Source organism: Armigeres subalbatus, chromosome 3, assembly GCF_024139115.2.
Source record: "Armigeres subalbatus isolate Guangzhou_Male chromosome 3, GZ_Asu_2, whole genome shotgun sequence".
NCBI classification, from domain to species: domain Eukaryota; kingdom Metazoa; phylum Arthropoda; class Insecta; order Diptera; family Culicidae; genus Armigeres; species Armigeres subalbatus.
Genome location: NC_085141.1, coordinates 320,683,366 through 320,696,955, shown reverse-complemented (window position 1 = coordinate 320,696,955; position 13,590 = coordinate 320,683,366). Strand labels below are relative to the sequence as shown.

The following is a 13,590-nucleotide window of genomic DNA, read 5'->3' as shown; positions in this document are numbered from 1 at the left end:
ATTTCACAGCTGCACATCAACCAGCCAGCAGATAGGGCTAACTTCTGCAACATACCTCTTCTATCATAAACAACTGTAGCAGACACAAAAACAACAGAAGCACTTCGCTGCTCAGTGTTCTGGAGAGGGGGAAACGAAATGCAATAAAAATCACACTTTAAATTCTTCCCATGTGACGACTCGAATGCACACGATTCGCACATCTTCTCAAAGAACTTTTCCAAACTATGTGAGTTTTCCCAACAACGTTTCCCATCCCGCACGCTCGATACACTCCGCTGCAATTGTCACGGGCACAAAGAACAAAGTATCATCCTTCTATCCGAGCGCCAACTGGCCCTCCCGTCCTGGATTGATGATGCATGGCCTGGACGTGACGATGGCGGTGTGGAGCCGCTGCCGCCGGTGGGCGGAGCTGGCGGATCTTCAATTTTTCCGCGTTCCACGGATTGCGATCTAAATTTAACTGCAGACGCCTTGGTCCTCGACAATACGTTCGCTAGCTGACTCAGGCTGGAACCAAGTTCACTCGAAAGTGCAATAAATTTCCCAGGCTCAAAAAGATCCACCACGTCGCCGGCGATGGATGACGACACTGGAGAACCCGTCGCCCATCAATCCCAACGAATTAACGTCGGTTGGCTCGTTGGTTGCAGAACCGCGCCCTTGTTTCTTCTGCGGCTAGCGAGCAGCCAGCAGCCAGACGCAACTGAATCGCATCGCGACGGGTTCTAAATTTAGAGCCACGGCGGACGGCACTCAGACGGACCCGAAGGTGCATTCGGGTCGTTCGGACTGTTGTTTACATTGACACTCGAGGGAGAGAGCGAACGCGAGAGAGTGAGTGCACCGCCTCGGGTTCGGCTTGTTTTTGGTTCGGTTTGCTTTAGGCCTCTGTTCGCGGGAACCGATTAACCCCATCCTTACCGTTTCCGCTTTGGTCGGTTCGGGTTCGGTTTTGTGAGTGCCGTTCGTGTGTGGCGAGAACATATAAGGGAGTGCTTTTATTGTTCGGCGTTTAGTCATAATACAACACTCGTTAGCGTCAGAATCGTTCATTGGCTGCCGGTCCGTTGCGGATAATCGCTGCAGAAGCTTTGGAGCACTGAAATAAATGCGCGCGTTCTGCTGTTTCGGTTGAAATTTGGATAGGAGGCGTTTTATCATTCGGAGGAAATAGCTTTGCGGAGGACGACAAACTCGAGAAGAAATCTCAAGAGTGTGAGTGGTTTTTTAAGTGGACTAGAATTTTTATGTTTTCATTATTGCGGAGACAATTTTCGTAATAGAGACACGGCCGAGTTGGGAATCGTGAGGAGGAAAATGTGTCGATGAAGTGTTTGTTTACAAAACAAGATCCGGCGAAGAGGTTTTTGGCCGTTGCGGTCCATATGTGAATGAAGAAGCGAGGAAAGAAGCGAATTCTTGTGTTAAGTGCCTTTCTCTAATTTATGACAAACATTTGGAATAGTTGGAAGATAATTGACGTTTAAGAGAACCGTGGACGTAGGGAAGAAGAAAATCAATGTTTGTGAAGAGAAGCTGAAAAGACCTGGATATAAATCATGAAGGCGCAAGTGGTCGTGATTATTACGTTGGCGTTTGCCGTGCCGGTGATTAAATCCATTCCGTACTGCCCCAACAGTTGTACGTGTGATGATGAAAAGCTACACGTTACTTGTGGAGAAGGTTCGCTGGATGTGCTGCCTATTGCACTGAACCCATCGATCCGTCGCTTGATTATCAAGTTTCATAAGATTCGTTCGATTGACTCATCTATTCAGTTTTACACAGAATTGACAATGTTAGATCTGAGCTACAATCACCTGCTGAACATCCCCGAGTCGATTTTTATGTATCAGAAGAAGTTACTTCAACTGCATTTGAACAATAATAAAATCGGCGCGCTAACCAATAAAACATTTGCTGGCATGACGGAGCTACGGGTATTGAATTTACGAGAAAACTTCATCGACCAGGTTACAAGTGAAATGTTCAAAGTACTTCCGAAGTTGGAAGAGCTTAACCTTGGTACAAATAGAATCAGTCAATTGGATGCGAAAGCTTTCGAAGGTTTGAGTGAGTTGCGAGTGCTCTACTTGGATGACAATGCAATCAAGACCATTCCAACGCTTTCCCTGGCACCTCTGAAAACACTTGCAGAGTTGTACATGGGAACGAACTCACTCCACAAAATTCAACCAGGTGCTTTCGACGGGTTGCAGACACTAAGGAAGTTGGATATTCATGGATCAATGCTGGTTAACATTACTATCGATACGTTCAAAGGATTAGACAACATCCGTTCAGTCGATCTGTCGGACAATCATCTACAGAAGATTCCAACGGCTCAACTGAGTGGACTCAAACGTTTGGAAGACTTGGTCATTGGTCAAAATGATTTTGAAGTTATTCCAGAGGGTGCCTTCTTCGGCCTGGACAACCTTAGAAGCATTGACATATCCGGTGCTTTGAATCTCAAACGAGTCCAAGCTGGTGCTTTTTCGTCGAATCCAAATTTGGAAACGATCGTCATTGCTTCCAACAAGGAGCTACATGAGCTGGATGAAGGTGTTTTCTCAGGATTGCCGCGTATCAAGAAGGTTATTCTGCGAGATAATAAAATTTCCACTTTCCGTGAAGAAATATTGCCGTGGAAACATTTAACGGATTTCGATGTCTCAGAAAATCCACTCAACTGTGACTGCCAAATGCTGTGGCTGCGCAATTTGATCCATCGAAAGAATGTTGAAACTGAAGAAGCTCAAATTGTTTGCGTCTCTCCCGATCGCCTACATGGTCAACCATTGAGGGAAATATCAACGGAAATGCTTGGCTGCAAACATCTACAGTCTAAAGAACGAGCCATCTTTGGAGCTATCATCGTTGCTTCCGCTGCCACTGTTACAACCTTTGTTTTGATCGTCTACAGACTGCGGCACAGAATCTTGGAAACATTCCGCCGACACTGGCGAACCAACAAACGTGATACTCTCCAGGAAGAAAAGGACATGGAGATCCAGAAGACACTGGGCGAAGGTGACTATCATCAACCCCACTGCAACATCTACACCTACAACTATCACCCGGTGTTCAGGAACCATCAGCACCCATCGTCTCTGTATGCCGGAGGTCAGTACTCGCTGCCATTCCCGCATTATCAGTCTCAGGGTGGGACCCCGCAGCCCCAGTCCCACCAGTTCCATCAGCAGCAGTTGCAGCCGTTGCCCCAAACGCCGGCATCCAGCTCGTCGACGACCTCCACTCTGGTCCTGCCGAGTCAACCGGGGCAAAGTTCAACCATCTACTCGCCGCAGTACGCACATCACATATACGAAGTTCCGAAGAATGTTTCGGAGACTTAGGTCAACGCAGGTAGATTCCCCTTCCCCACTGTTGGTATCAAAACATAAGTTCGTTTATTTCGAACGCACACGTGCTCAGATCCTTAATTGTTATTAGTGGTGTAGGCTAAGCGGAAGCAGATGTATAAAAATAATTATATATATTAATATATTGAATGACAGGGGACGGATGTATGCGACTTCCAGAAATTTGTGGAGCAAAATGAGTCATATCGAGATTTTTCACAGTACTTTAATCTAAAAAGTCATTACACAAACACTCTCACACACAAGATTAGTTGTATAAATTAATTCTAGTCAATTCGAGAAGAGATCTAACAGAGAATATCAAAGACTGTCCTTTCCGCTTGATCCGGAAGGATGCTCGCAACAAGTAGGAGGAACGAACACACCCGATTCGCGTGCTGTGTTTTCGAAGGTCTGATAGTTTAGCGAAGGATTATTGGCTGGTACGCAAGTCGCAAGATTTTAAGAAAACTGTTTTTACAAGTAGGAACGTAAACATCAACACATGTGTACAAGATAAAACCAAGCGGAAGAGAGTTCGTTTTAGAGTTTCTTTTCCTTTCTTGTTGTGTAAAAAGTATTTTTAAGTGTAAATAACCATTATAGGACATCACAAAACACGCAAACGAACACTTAACTTTCACACACGAACAAAGCTAGTTATGTATTTTTATTAAACCTTTTATAAAAAAAAACACTGACAGAAAAAAAAATCAAACGATCAGTGGTGCAGAATAACATTAAAAAAAATCAACGAAATAAAACATTGAGATACGGGAAAAATGTTACGAACAAAAAAAAAACAATAATGAATGTCATTTTTAATTATCGCATTCCCTCTTCCGGCGTTTCAACGCCATTTCCCTCCGGAGCTTCCCGCTGGTACGGCTCCGACTGAAACCGGTTGCGCCACGGGAGGCAAATTGGTTCATCTTCGTTGTTGTCGGTCCCCGAATGGAATTATCTTCGCTATCTTTGCGCTCTAAATGGACGGGTGATGGTGTTTGCTGCCTGACTGTGGGATCGTCTTAATCAGGGTTCTAGTGCGACAGTCGAGCAGCGTTGGCCTTTCCGCCGTGAGGGTTGACAACAAAATGCAGTGTTCGATTGAATTTGGTTATGTCGCTTCTGGGTAGGAATGGAATCGAAGAGGAAGTAATTTTCAGTTGAAGCAGGTCTGTATGATTCATCAATAATTGATTGATAAATTTTGAATGCTGGTAAGTATATATAGTAAACTACAATAAATGAACATTACTATGTACATAGTAGAATAATATTGTTTTGCCTCTACCAAAAGGCTACATGTTTGTTCCAAAAACAAACTTTTTATAGAAGGTCCAGAGACCCATAGTGTTGTATACCAATCGACCCAGCTCGAAGACCTGAGATGATGTCTGTTTTTGTGTATATGTGTATGTATGTGTGCAAAAAAAAACACTCATTTTTTTGGAACCTTCTCATAACAAATTTGCTCGCAACAAATTGCATTCGACGACAGATTTTTTTAGTCATCAAGTTCGAGCTTAAGTCCATTACAATAAAAAAATAATTTTATAAAATACTGTGAAAATAATCGACCGATGGTCTTCGACACGCGCCTTGTGATTTTGCAAACCACAAACCATTTTCCGACGGTCCTCCAGATGCGCCATGTCTGGTCTTTCCCAATGGTCCCTCTTTAAAAAAAATCATAATGAAAATAAAATTATGTTAGAACGGAAATGCAAACAAGCGGAAATTGATAGGAAAATTAGATCTACCGACTGTTAATTTCGATTTTTTATGTGCTTTTCTAAACCATCCGGGACTCGCACTGTTGTAAAAAGTACAACACATTGAGTAAAAGTGAGATATCTTTTCAGTCAGATGACCAATTCACACCAAACCAGCATGTATCCCACACAAAATTCTTTCTTTATCAATTGAGAATATAACAAAAATGATTCTGTAGAAGGCTCGGGTAACTAAAACTGATTAAAGAGCTCAGGTGCAAGAGGAAACGTGACCGATAATGAATTATTATTTATTCATTTTTTAAACAATTGGGATTCAGTTCACAGTTCTCATTCATGACCGCAGGAGACCACCAGACAGCCTTTCGGAAAATTCGGATCAATCGTAAAAATTGCCAATTCATTTTTTTCTAAATTATAACCGCAGGGGCACACCGGCAGGGGAGCGTCCGGAAAAATTGTCATTTTGTAAAGTTCGTCTTAGAGCAGTGCGATTTTGTCTAAATCATTTCTGACAGTGACCTTGGAGTTTATTTGCAACTCTTGCTCATCTGTGACCGGAGATGGCCACAAGACGGTCTTCTGAAAAATCCGGAACCTTTGTAAAAATGTTCAGTTTGTAAAGTTCGACCTAGAGCAGCGTGATTTTTTTTCTAAACCACCAGACTGCCTTCCATAAAATTTCGAACATCCATAAAAATAGTCGTTTTGTAAAGCTTGTCCTAAAGCAGCACGATTTTTTTCTAAACCATTTCAAACAAGTACTTAGAGATCAATTCACAGGTCCCTTACTTGGCGGGCAGCGTAGTTCGCCTCCGCGCGGTGCTCGCTGGAAACGATAGCGTATCAACGGCAGTTGAAGGGCTAGGCGGCTAAATGGACTACAAACGAGGGAGCGCGGTAGCGCATTGAGACTTAGGCTGCCATTTAAGTCTCAATTACGGTTATGGCAGGCGTGTTAAAGGTTGTGTGTTTTGTATATTGTTATATTGTGTATTGCGAGGGCTGACAGCCGAGTCATTCTACTCCTTAGTAGAGCCGGGTGAAACCGACTCGAAACGGCGGGTGGGCTAATGGCAAGGCTGCCTTCCGTCCCATAAAACCGTGGCGGGCCTTGCGGCACGCTGTCCAGTCTGCTGTCTGGTTGGTGACCAGACGGAAGTAGGCTCAGATGAACTCCTGACTAACGCCGATCTGGCTCTGAACACGAAAGTGTCAACCCACGCATGGCCTCCCTGCTTGCTTGCAAGCATAGACAACCATGAGATCATAGAGGCGACTACTTCAGTAGGATTCGATGGCAGCTGCAAGGGGGACCCATGAGCTATGTCTACTCCAGTTTCAAGAGGTAGGGGCGCCGCAGGCTCGACGGGAGCCCCCTTCGCGAGGAGGGGTCGAGCGAGGTCTCCTCTCACTAGGGAGGAGAACGGTGTTGAGGCAGTAGCTGGTTTGCACGGGACCAGCACTACCCCAGCGGGAGGGGTTGACAGCCAGAGCGATGCTCAGGTAGTCAACACACCAGGCGAGCCTCTAACCGGTATCCGGTTAGTCGCCAAGCAGCTCGATGAGATCATCGAGTTCACGAGCGGTCGAAATAATATCAGCAAGGATCTGAAACAGAAACTTCTGGTACTTCGACAGTCGGTTCAAGCGGTAAAACGCGAACACGGCACGCTCACTAGGAGGGAGGTTGGAAGCGAGAAGGGGGCAGGACCCTTCTCCTTCCTTGGAGGGAAGGCTCCGACGCAAGAGGTGATTGGTACCACCCCGAGTGTCGGCGAGGGAGGGACTGCGGCGCGCTCCAAACGCGCCCGGCAGCAGTCAGAGGGTCGGTCCGGTAACGTTAAGCGGCGCCTTACTGTTACGGACAGCGGTACGGTCGAGTCCGATAGGGCGCCCGATCGTCGAGAGAGGGCACCCAATCAGGCGAAACCACGAGGGAAGGGCAACGGTGCGGCCCAGGCTACTAAACCCAAGGGTGATGGTAGCCAACCTGCGACGACTGCTCAGCGGACCGAAAATCCCTGGCAGCTCGTTAGCAGATCTAAGAGGAGGGGAGAGGGTCCTCACCCCGCAAGGAAACTTAGGGACAGAGGCGAAGCCTTGTTGGTCAAGACCGACAAAGAGAGGTACGCCGACGTTCTTAAGACCATGCGAGGTGCCGAAAAACTTTCGACACTGGGTGAGGACGTGCGAAGCGTCAGACGCACCAAGGCAGGCGAACTGATCTTGGTGCTGAAGCGTGGAGCAAAGGCGAGCGGTACCGCCTATAAGAGGTTGGCCCAGGAGGTCCTGGGTGAGGGAGTGGAAGTGAGGTCTCTGGGCACCGAGGTGACCCTCCGGTGTAAACAGCTGGATGAAGTCACCGAGGCAGAGGACCTCATTTCGTCTTTAAAGGTACAGTGCGATATAGAAGTCGAGCGGTCTTCTATTCGTCTTAGAGGTGGACCTTTTGGCACGCAGGTAGCTTGGTTCCAAGTTACCGGTAGCGGACGCCAAAAAGGTCCTGGCGGTCGAAACTGAAGGTTGGATGGTCAATATGCCCAGTAAGCATATTCCAGCCACCTTTAGTCGAAAAGTGTTTTAGGTGCTTCGAATCTGGTCACAAGTCATGGGAGTGCAAGGGGCCGGATCGAAGTAACCTGTCGTCGTTGTGGAGAGGAGGGACATTTTGCGCAGGCCTGCGATAAAGCACCAAGGTGCCTTATCTGCGCTAGTAGGAAGCAAGCCCGTAACCATGTTATGGGTGGACCTACTTGTCCCTTCGGTGGTGGCAATAAGAAATCGCCGTGCGGGTAGCACAGCTGAATCTTAACCATTGTGCTACTGCCCAGCAGCTGCTGTGGCAGTCGGTCTCTGAGTCAGAGACCGACGTCGCTATTCTTGCAGATCCGTACCGTGTCCCTGTCAATAATGGAAACTGGGTCGCGGACGACTCCAAGATGGCGGCGATCTGCACAACAGGCCGGTTTCCGGTCCAAGAGGTCGTACACACACCTGTCGAAGGTGTCGCCATAGCTAAGATCAACGGGGTGTTCTATTGTAGCTGCTATGCCCCACCACGGTGGCCAATAGAGCAATTCACCCGGATGGTCGATAGGCTATCGTCCGACCTTGTAGGTCGGAAGCCGGTTGTCATAGCGGGGGACTTCAATGCTTGGGCGGTGGAGTGGGGAAGCCGCTGCACCAATCAGAGAGGTCAAGCTTTGCCAGAGGCTCTAGCAAAGTTGGAGGTCGTGTTAGCCAATGACGGCTCAACCAGCACGTTCCGTAGGAACGGGTGGAATCGTTCATTGACGTTACGTTCTGTAGCCCCAGCCTAGCCGGGGACTGAACTGGAGGGTCGACGAAGGCTACACCCACAGCGACCACCTAGCCATCCGCTACGTGATCAGCTGTGGTGTGCAGCAGTCGAGGTTGAAAATCCCCGTCAGGTCCGTGGGTGGAAGGCCCAAAGCTTCGACAGCGAAGTATTCACCGCGGCGCTGGGACTGGAGGTAACACCGACAGTCTTACAGGGGACGCACTGGCAGCTGTCCTGTCACGTGCATGCGATGCCAGTATGCAGAGGAGGGCACCACCGAGGAACGGTAGACCTCCAGCATACTGGTGGAGTGCAGCAATCGCAGACCTTCGGTCAACCTGCCTTAGGGCTGGGCGAAGGATGCAGAGAGCTCGCTCTGAGCAGTTGAGGGATGAACGCCGCTTGACGTTCAAAGCTGCGAAGTTGGCCCTTAACAAGGCCATCAGTAGCAGTAAGAGGAAGTGTTTTGACAACCTATGCCTGAACGCCAATGCTAATCCCTGGGGCGATGCCTACAGGATAGTCATGGCGAAGACCAGAGGGGGGCTGGCGCCTCCCGAACGGTCGCCGGAAAGGTTGAATCGCATTATCGAGGTTCTCTTCCCGTCCCATGCCACAAGCCCTTGGCCACAACCAGCACCGCAGAACGCGAGTGCTGAAGTGGCTGAAGTGGCAGCGGTGACGAACGAAGAGTTGCTTGCGGTGGCCCGAACCCTTGACACGAACAAAGCTCCGGGGCCCGACGGGTTCCAAACCTCGCTCTGAAGGCAGCGATCATGGCTAACCGGACATGTTCAGGACAGCCATGCAGAGATGCCTGGACGAGCGCAGTTTCCCCGATAGGTGGAAGAGACAGAAGCTGGTGCTGTTGCCGAAGCCTGGAAACCACCAGGTGACCCATCGGCGTACAGACCAATCTGCCTACTGGACACCACAGGGAAGTTGCTTGAGAGGATTATCCTCAACAGGCTTACCCCGTACACCGAAGGTACGAACGGCCTGTCAAGCAATCAGTTTGGGTTTCGTAAGGGTAGGTCCACGGTGGATGCTATCAACTCGGTTGTGAAAACTGCGGAAGTAGCGATACAACGCAAGCGGAGGGAACTCGATTCTGTGCGATAGTGACGCTCGACGTCAAGAACGCATTCAACAGCGCAAGCTGGGATGCCATCGCGCTCTCGTTACTCCGGTTGGGCATTCCGGTGGGCCTGTACAACATTTTGGAAAGCTATTTCCAGAATCGCGTACTCTTATACGAGACCGATGAGGGGAGGGTAGTGCTTCTATCACCGCAGGAGTCCCTCAGGGATCTATCCTGGGCCCGGTGCTATGGAACACTATGTACGATAGTGTTTTAAGACTGAAGTTCCCCCCAGGTGTTAAGATCGTTGGCTTCGCCGACGACATAACGCTGGAGGTTTACGGAGAGTCGATTGAGTTGTTAACAACCGTAAGTCGGTACAGGAGGCAGTGGTTCGCGTGGGCGACTGTGAGATCATTTCCAAGCGGGAGGTGAAGCTCCTCGGGGTGCTGATCGACGATAGACTGAACTTCGGCAGTCACGTAGATTACGCCTGCAGGAGAGCTTCGACAGCTATTGCGGCATTATCCAGGATGATGTCCAATAGCTCGGGAGTGCGCTCCAGCAGACGCAGGTTATTAGCTGGGGTTGCAGTATCTATCCTCAGATACGGCGGTCCAGCTTGGGCCTCGGCGCTTAGCGTCGAACGTAACCTGCAGAAGCTGGAGAGTGTACACAGGCTAGCGTGTCTCAGAGTGATAAGTGCCTACCGCACGGTATCACGGGATGCCGCTTGTGTGATTGCGTGTATGTTACCCATCGGACTAGTCATACGGGAAGACGAGGAGAGTTTCGACATGCGCGGAACCAGAGGAGCCCGTAAAGCCATTAGAGTCACTTCGACTATCAAGTGGCAACGGGACTGGGATAACTCTTCTAAGGGTAGGTGGACCCATCGGCTGATACCTAGCGTATCAAGATGGGTTAATAGGAGGCATGGGGAAGTGCACTTCCATCTGACACAGTTCCTGTCAGGCCATGGCTACTTTAGGTGGTACCTGCACAGGTTTGGCCATACGGACTCTCGCGTCTGCCCGGACTGCCCAGGGTCGACGAAACTGCCGAGCACGTACTATTCGTATGTCCTCGTTTCGTCGATGTTAGAAGCGGAATGCTAGAGGTGTGCGGGAGGGACACTACTCCGGATAATCTTATCCAGAGGATGTGTCAAGAGGTTGATAAGTGTAACGCGGTCTCGGCCGCTACCACTCAGATTGCCAGCATCTTGCAGCGCAATTGGCGCGCCGAGCAGCAGTCGGATAGCGCCGACTAGTGGGTAGCTAGTCTCGAGGGTGAGGTACCAGCGGGTAGTTGGTTAAGTAGTAGTGGAACTAGTGGGTAGCTAGTTATGAGGTAGAGGAACTAGTGGGTAGCTAGTTGTGATTTGAAGCTAGTGGGTAGCTAGTATGTGGGCGTGCGTAGTAGCACGGACCCCTCCCAGAAGCAATGCCGGGAAGGCTGTTCCGGGGAGACTCAGGGTCTGTGAACAGGGTGGTTTTAGCGGGTCGGCAATAGCTAAACCCCGTTCGCCGGTAGCCCACCGGTGTCTGGATGCAGATTCCCACCCTACTGGAAAAAAAAAAAAAAAAACAGGTCCCTTAATTATCTTTAACCGCAGGTTGGCACAAGACAGCCTTCTCAGAAATCCGGATCGTCCGTTTCCAATTCGTAAAGTTTACCAAAAACAGCAATATTTTTCTCAAATCATTTCTGATAGTGAACTCCTTCTTCTTGGTTGGCATTACATCCTCTACTGGGGCACTGCCAGATCGCAGCCATGTTTTCATTTAGCACTTCCACAGTTTTTAACTGCGAGGTTTCTAAGCCAAGTTGCCATTCATTGCATTCGTGCACAGAAAAAAATTCCATGGTAACGGTTACTATTTTGTAGACTACGCCATGTTTTTAAAACAACCACAAATTTTCAGTTAAATTAACCACGCATTCGGACAAATTCACCACTGATTCAGTTCATTGAACAACATTCCACCAGGACCACAGTTGATTTTTACTGCGCGCATGGTAAAATCAAACGGCTTTGTTGTCTGCTGAAAATCGTCGGTGCGTATTCTTAAATTAACCCTCGGAATGGTAGTTTCGACCGCAACATTTTGTTGTGTGTGTATGAAGAGGCTAACAAGATGACACTCTATGCTCAGGGAAGACGAAAAAATGTCCAGGACCGGACCGGAATCGAACCGAGCTACCTTCAGTGTGATCTTGCGTTATAGCTGCTCGAAACCTTATAAATCTGTATAAAATCATGGAATATAAGAATTCTACAAAAAAGTAGGCAATACTTCTTTTTTTTCATTCCTTTATTTATTTGATAGGCACTCTGTGTTACTTAACCGCTACTGTGCCGAGATCTACTGTGGTATTCTGCAGCCAGAATCCACACAGAATCATTTTTTTTAGATTTTTCCATTATTCATTGTTGTTGTCGTTGCCGGTCCATCTCGTCGTGAGTCCATTGTGTTCGTTTTGTCCATGTCGTGTATCCAATGATCGTTGCATTGTCCGGTTGCCATTTATCCGGGTAACGTTGGAGGAATGCCTCCGAGAAGAACAAGTTGTCAGTCGTCATCAGGCAGCCGTGACGGTGAGGCGTGCACCCCAGTACGCCACCGCATAGGCTGCGCATCCGGCGACTGACGAGGGTTTTGATGGAGGGGCTGGGAATCGAACCCATGACCATTCGCTTGAAAGGCGAACGTGTAGCCAACTACGCTACGGGACCCCCTGACTTCTTCTTCTTCTTCTTCTTATTGGCATTACATTCCCACACTGGGACAGAGCCGCCTCGCAGCTTAGTGTTCATTAAGCACTTCCACAGTTATTAACTGCGAGGTTTCTAAGCCAGATTACCATTTTGCATTCGTATATCATAAGGCTAACACCGAAATATCATAAAAATATCAGGTTTTGACATTAACAAGAACTTATTTAATGATTTGAGCATTGGCGTAACTAACGAAAAATTCTAGGGGGGGGCTAATTTTTGACGTAGGATCACTTCCTTTGCGAAGATAGGGAGGTAATTCGGCATATTCAAATTGGAGACCTCCACGAAAAGTACCGAGATTTTGGTATCAATCAATCGACGAACTCTTTAAGATTTTCCCCAACTATTAATTACTATGGATTAGAAGGCGCTGGCCATCACCGAAAATAGCAGTACTCAAGAGAAATATTCACGTAATGCTCAGACTATCGTTCGCTTCTATCAGTGATTAGAAAAGCGCTTTGTGGAAAGAAAATCTGTTCTTTTTAGGCGTCGATTGCGGTCTCGGGATATCAGTGGCGGTGCTGAACATTTATTCTTAGCGTCTTAGCGGAAAATCATCGAGCGGCCGTCGGACAGCAGTGAATTTTTAACGCAAGGTTCGGATTAACGTTTGATTGCTGTGACTGTGAGTGTTTCGAAAGACGCATTGTGGATTGAAAATCAACTCTTTTCAGGACCAGCATTTTATGAAAAGAAAGGGTTGATAGCAAACAATGACGTCGGTTGCATTCCCGCGGTACTGAAGGAAGTTTCCGTCAGTATCAGAATCACAAACGCTCGTCGGAGAGCAACGCTGCAGAAACGTTGGCGTCAGTCGTTTTCTTTCAAAATTCAGATTTTATTTCTGTTTGTAATTTGAAAGGAAAATTATTGAAAACAAACCCGAGACGAACATACTTCAAAGTGCAAATCATAATCGCTTGGCGACGCTGCAGAAGTTCTTTCATCATGGATGGCAAATCATCTGACGTTGATGTCAGAGTAGACAAAATAAATTTTCTTTCAAAATTCTGATTATGCCTGTGATTGGAAAGGCGCATTGTCGGTTCGTCTGAGAACCATCATTTCACAGGAGGTTGAGTGTAAGTGAGTTAAAATATTTAAAGCTTAAATACTTGCTGAGAAAACTAATTTAAAGCAGGCTTTTTTAAAAATTTGCTGATAAGCTAAGCATCCTGTGTTCCTTAAACAATTTGTCCAACATTTTATGTTGTGTCAATATTAAGACCATACATACAGTTCAGTGTGCCACTAGAACTTTCTTTATCCAATCAAAATTTTAAAAATTGTGTTTGTTTTATTAGTCTGTT

The 13,590-nt window shown here is 47.6% G+C and overlaps 1 protein-coding gene and 1 long non-coding RNA gene across 2 annotated transcripts in view; both read left to right on the top strand.

The window, feature by feature from the left end:
* The window catches only part of LOC134225454 (uncharacterized), a 565,870-nt gene that overhangs the window by 510,787 nt on the left and 41,493 nt on the right, over positions 1 to 13,590 (top strand). The gene's annotated exons all lie outside the window — the stretch shown is intronic.
* Positions 1,009 to 4,180, top strand: LOC134225448 (insulin-like growth factor-binding protein complex acid labile subunit). Its single transcript, XM_062705531.1, has one exon. It carries the CDS (start codon positions 1,566 to 1,568, stop codon positions 3,363 to 3,365), a length of 1,800 nt encoding a protein of 599 aa, XP_062561515.1. The 5' UTR covers positions 1,009 to 1,565; the 3' UTR covers positions 3,366 to 4,180.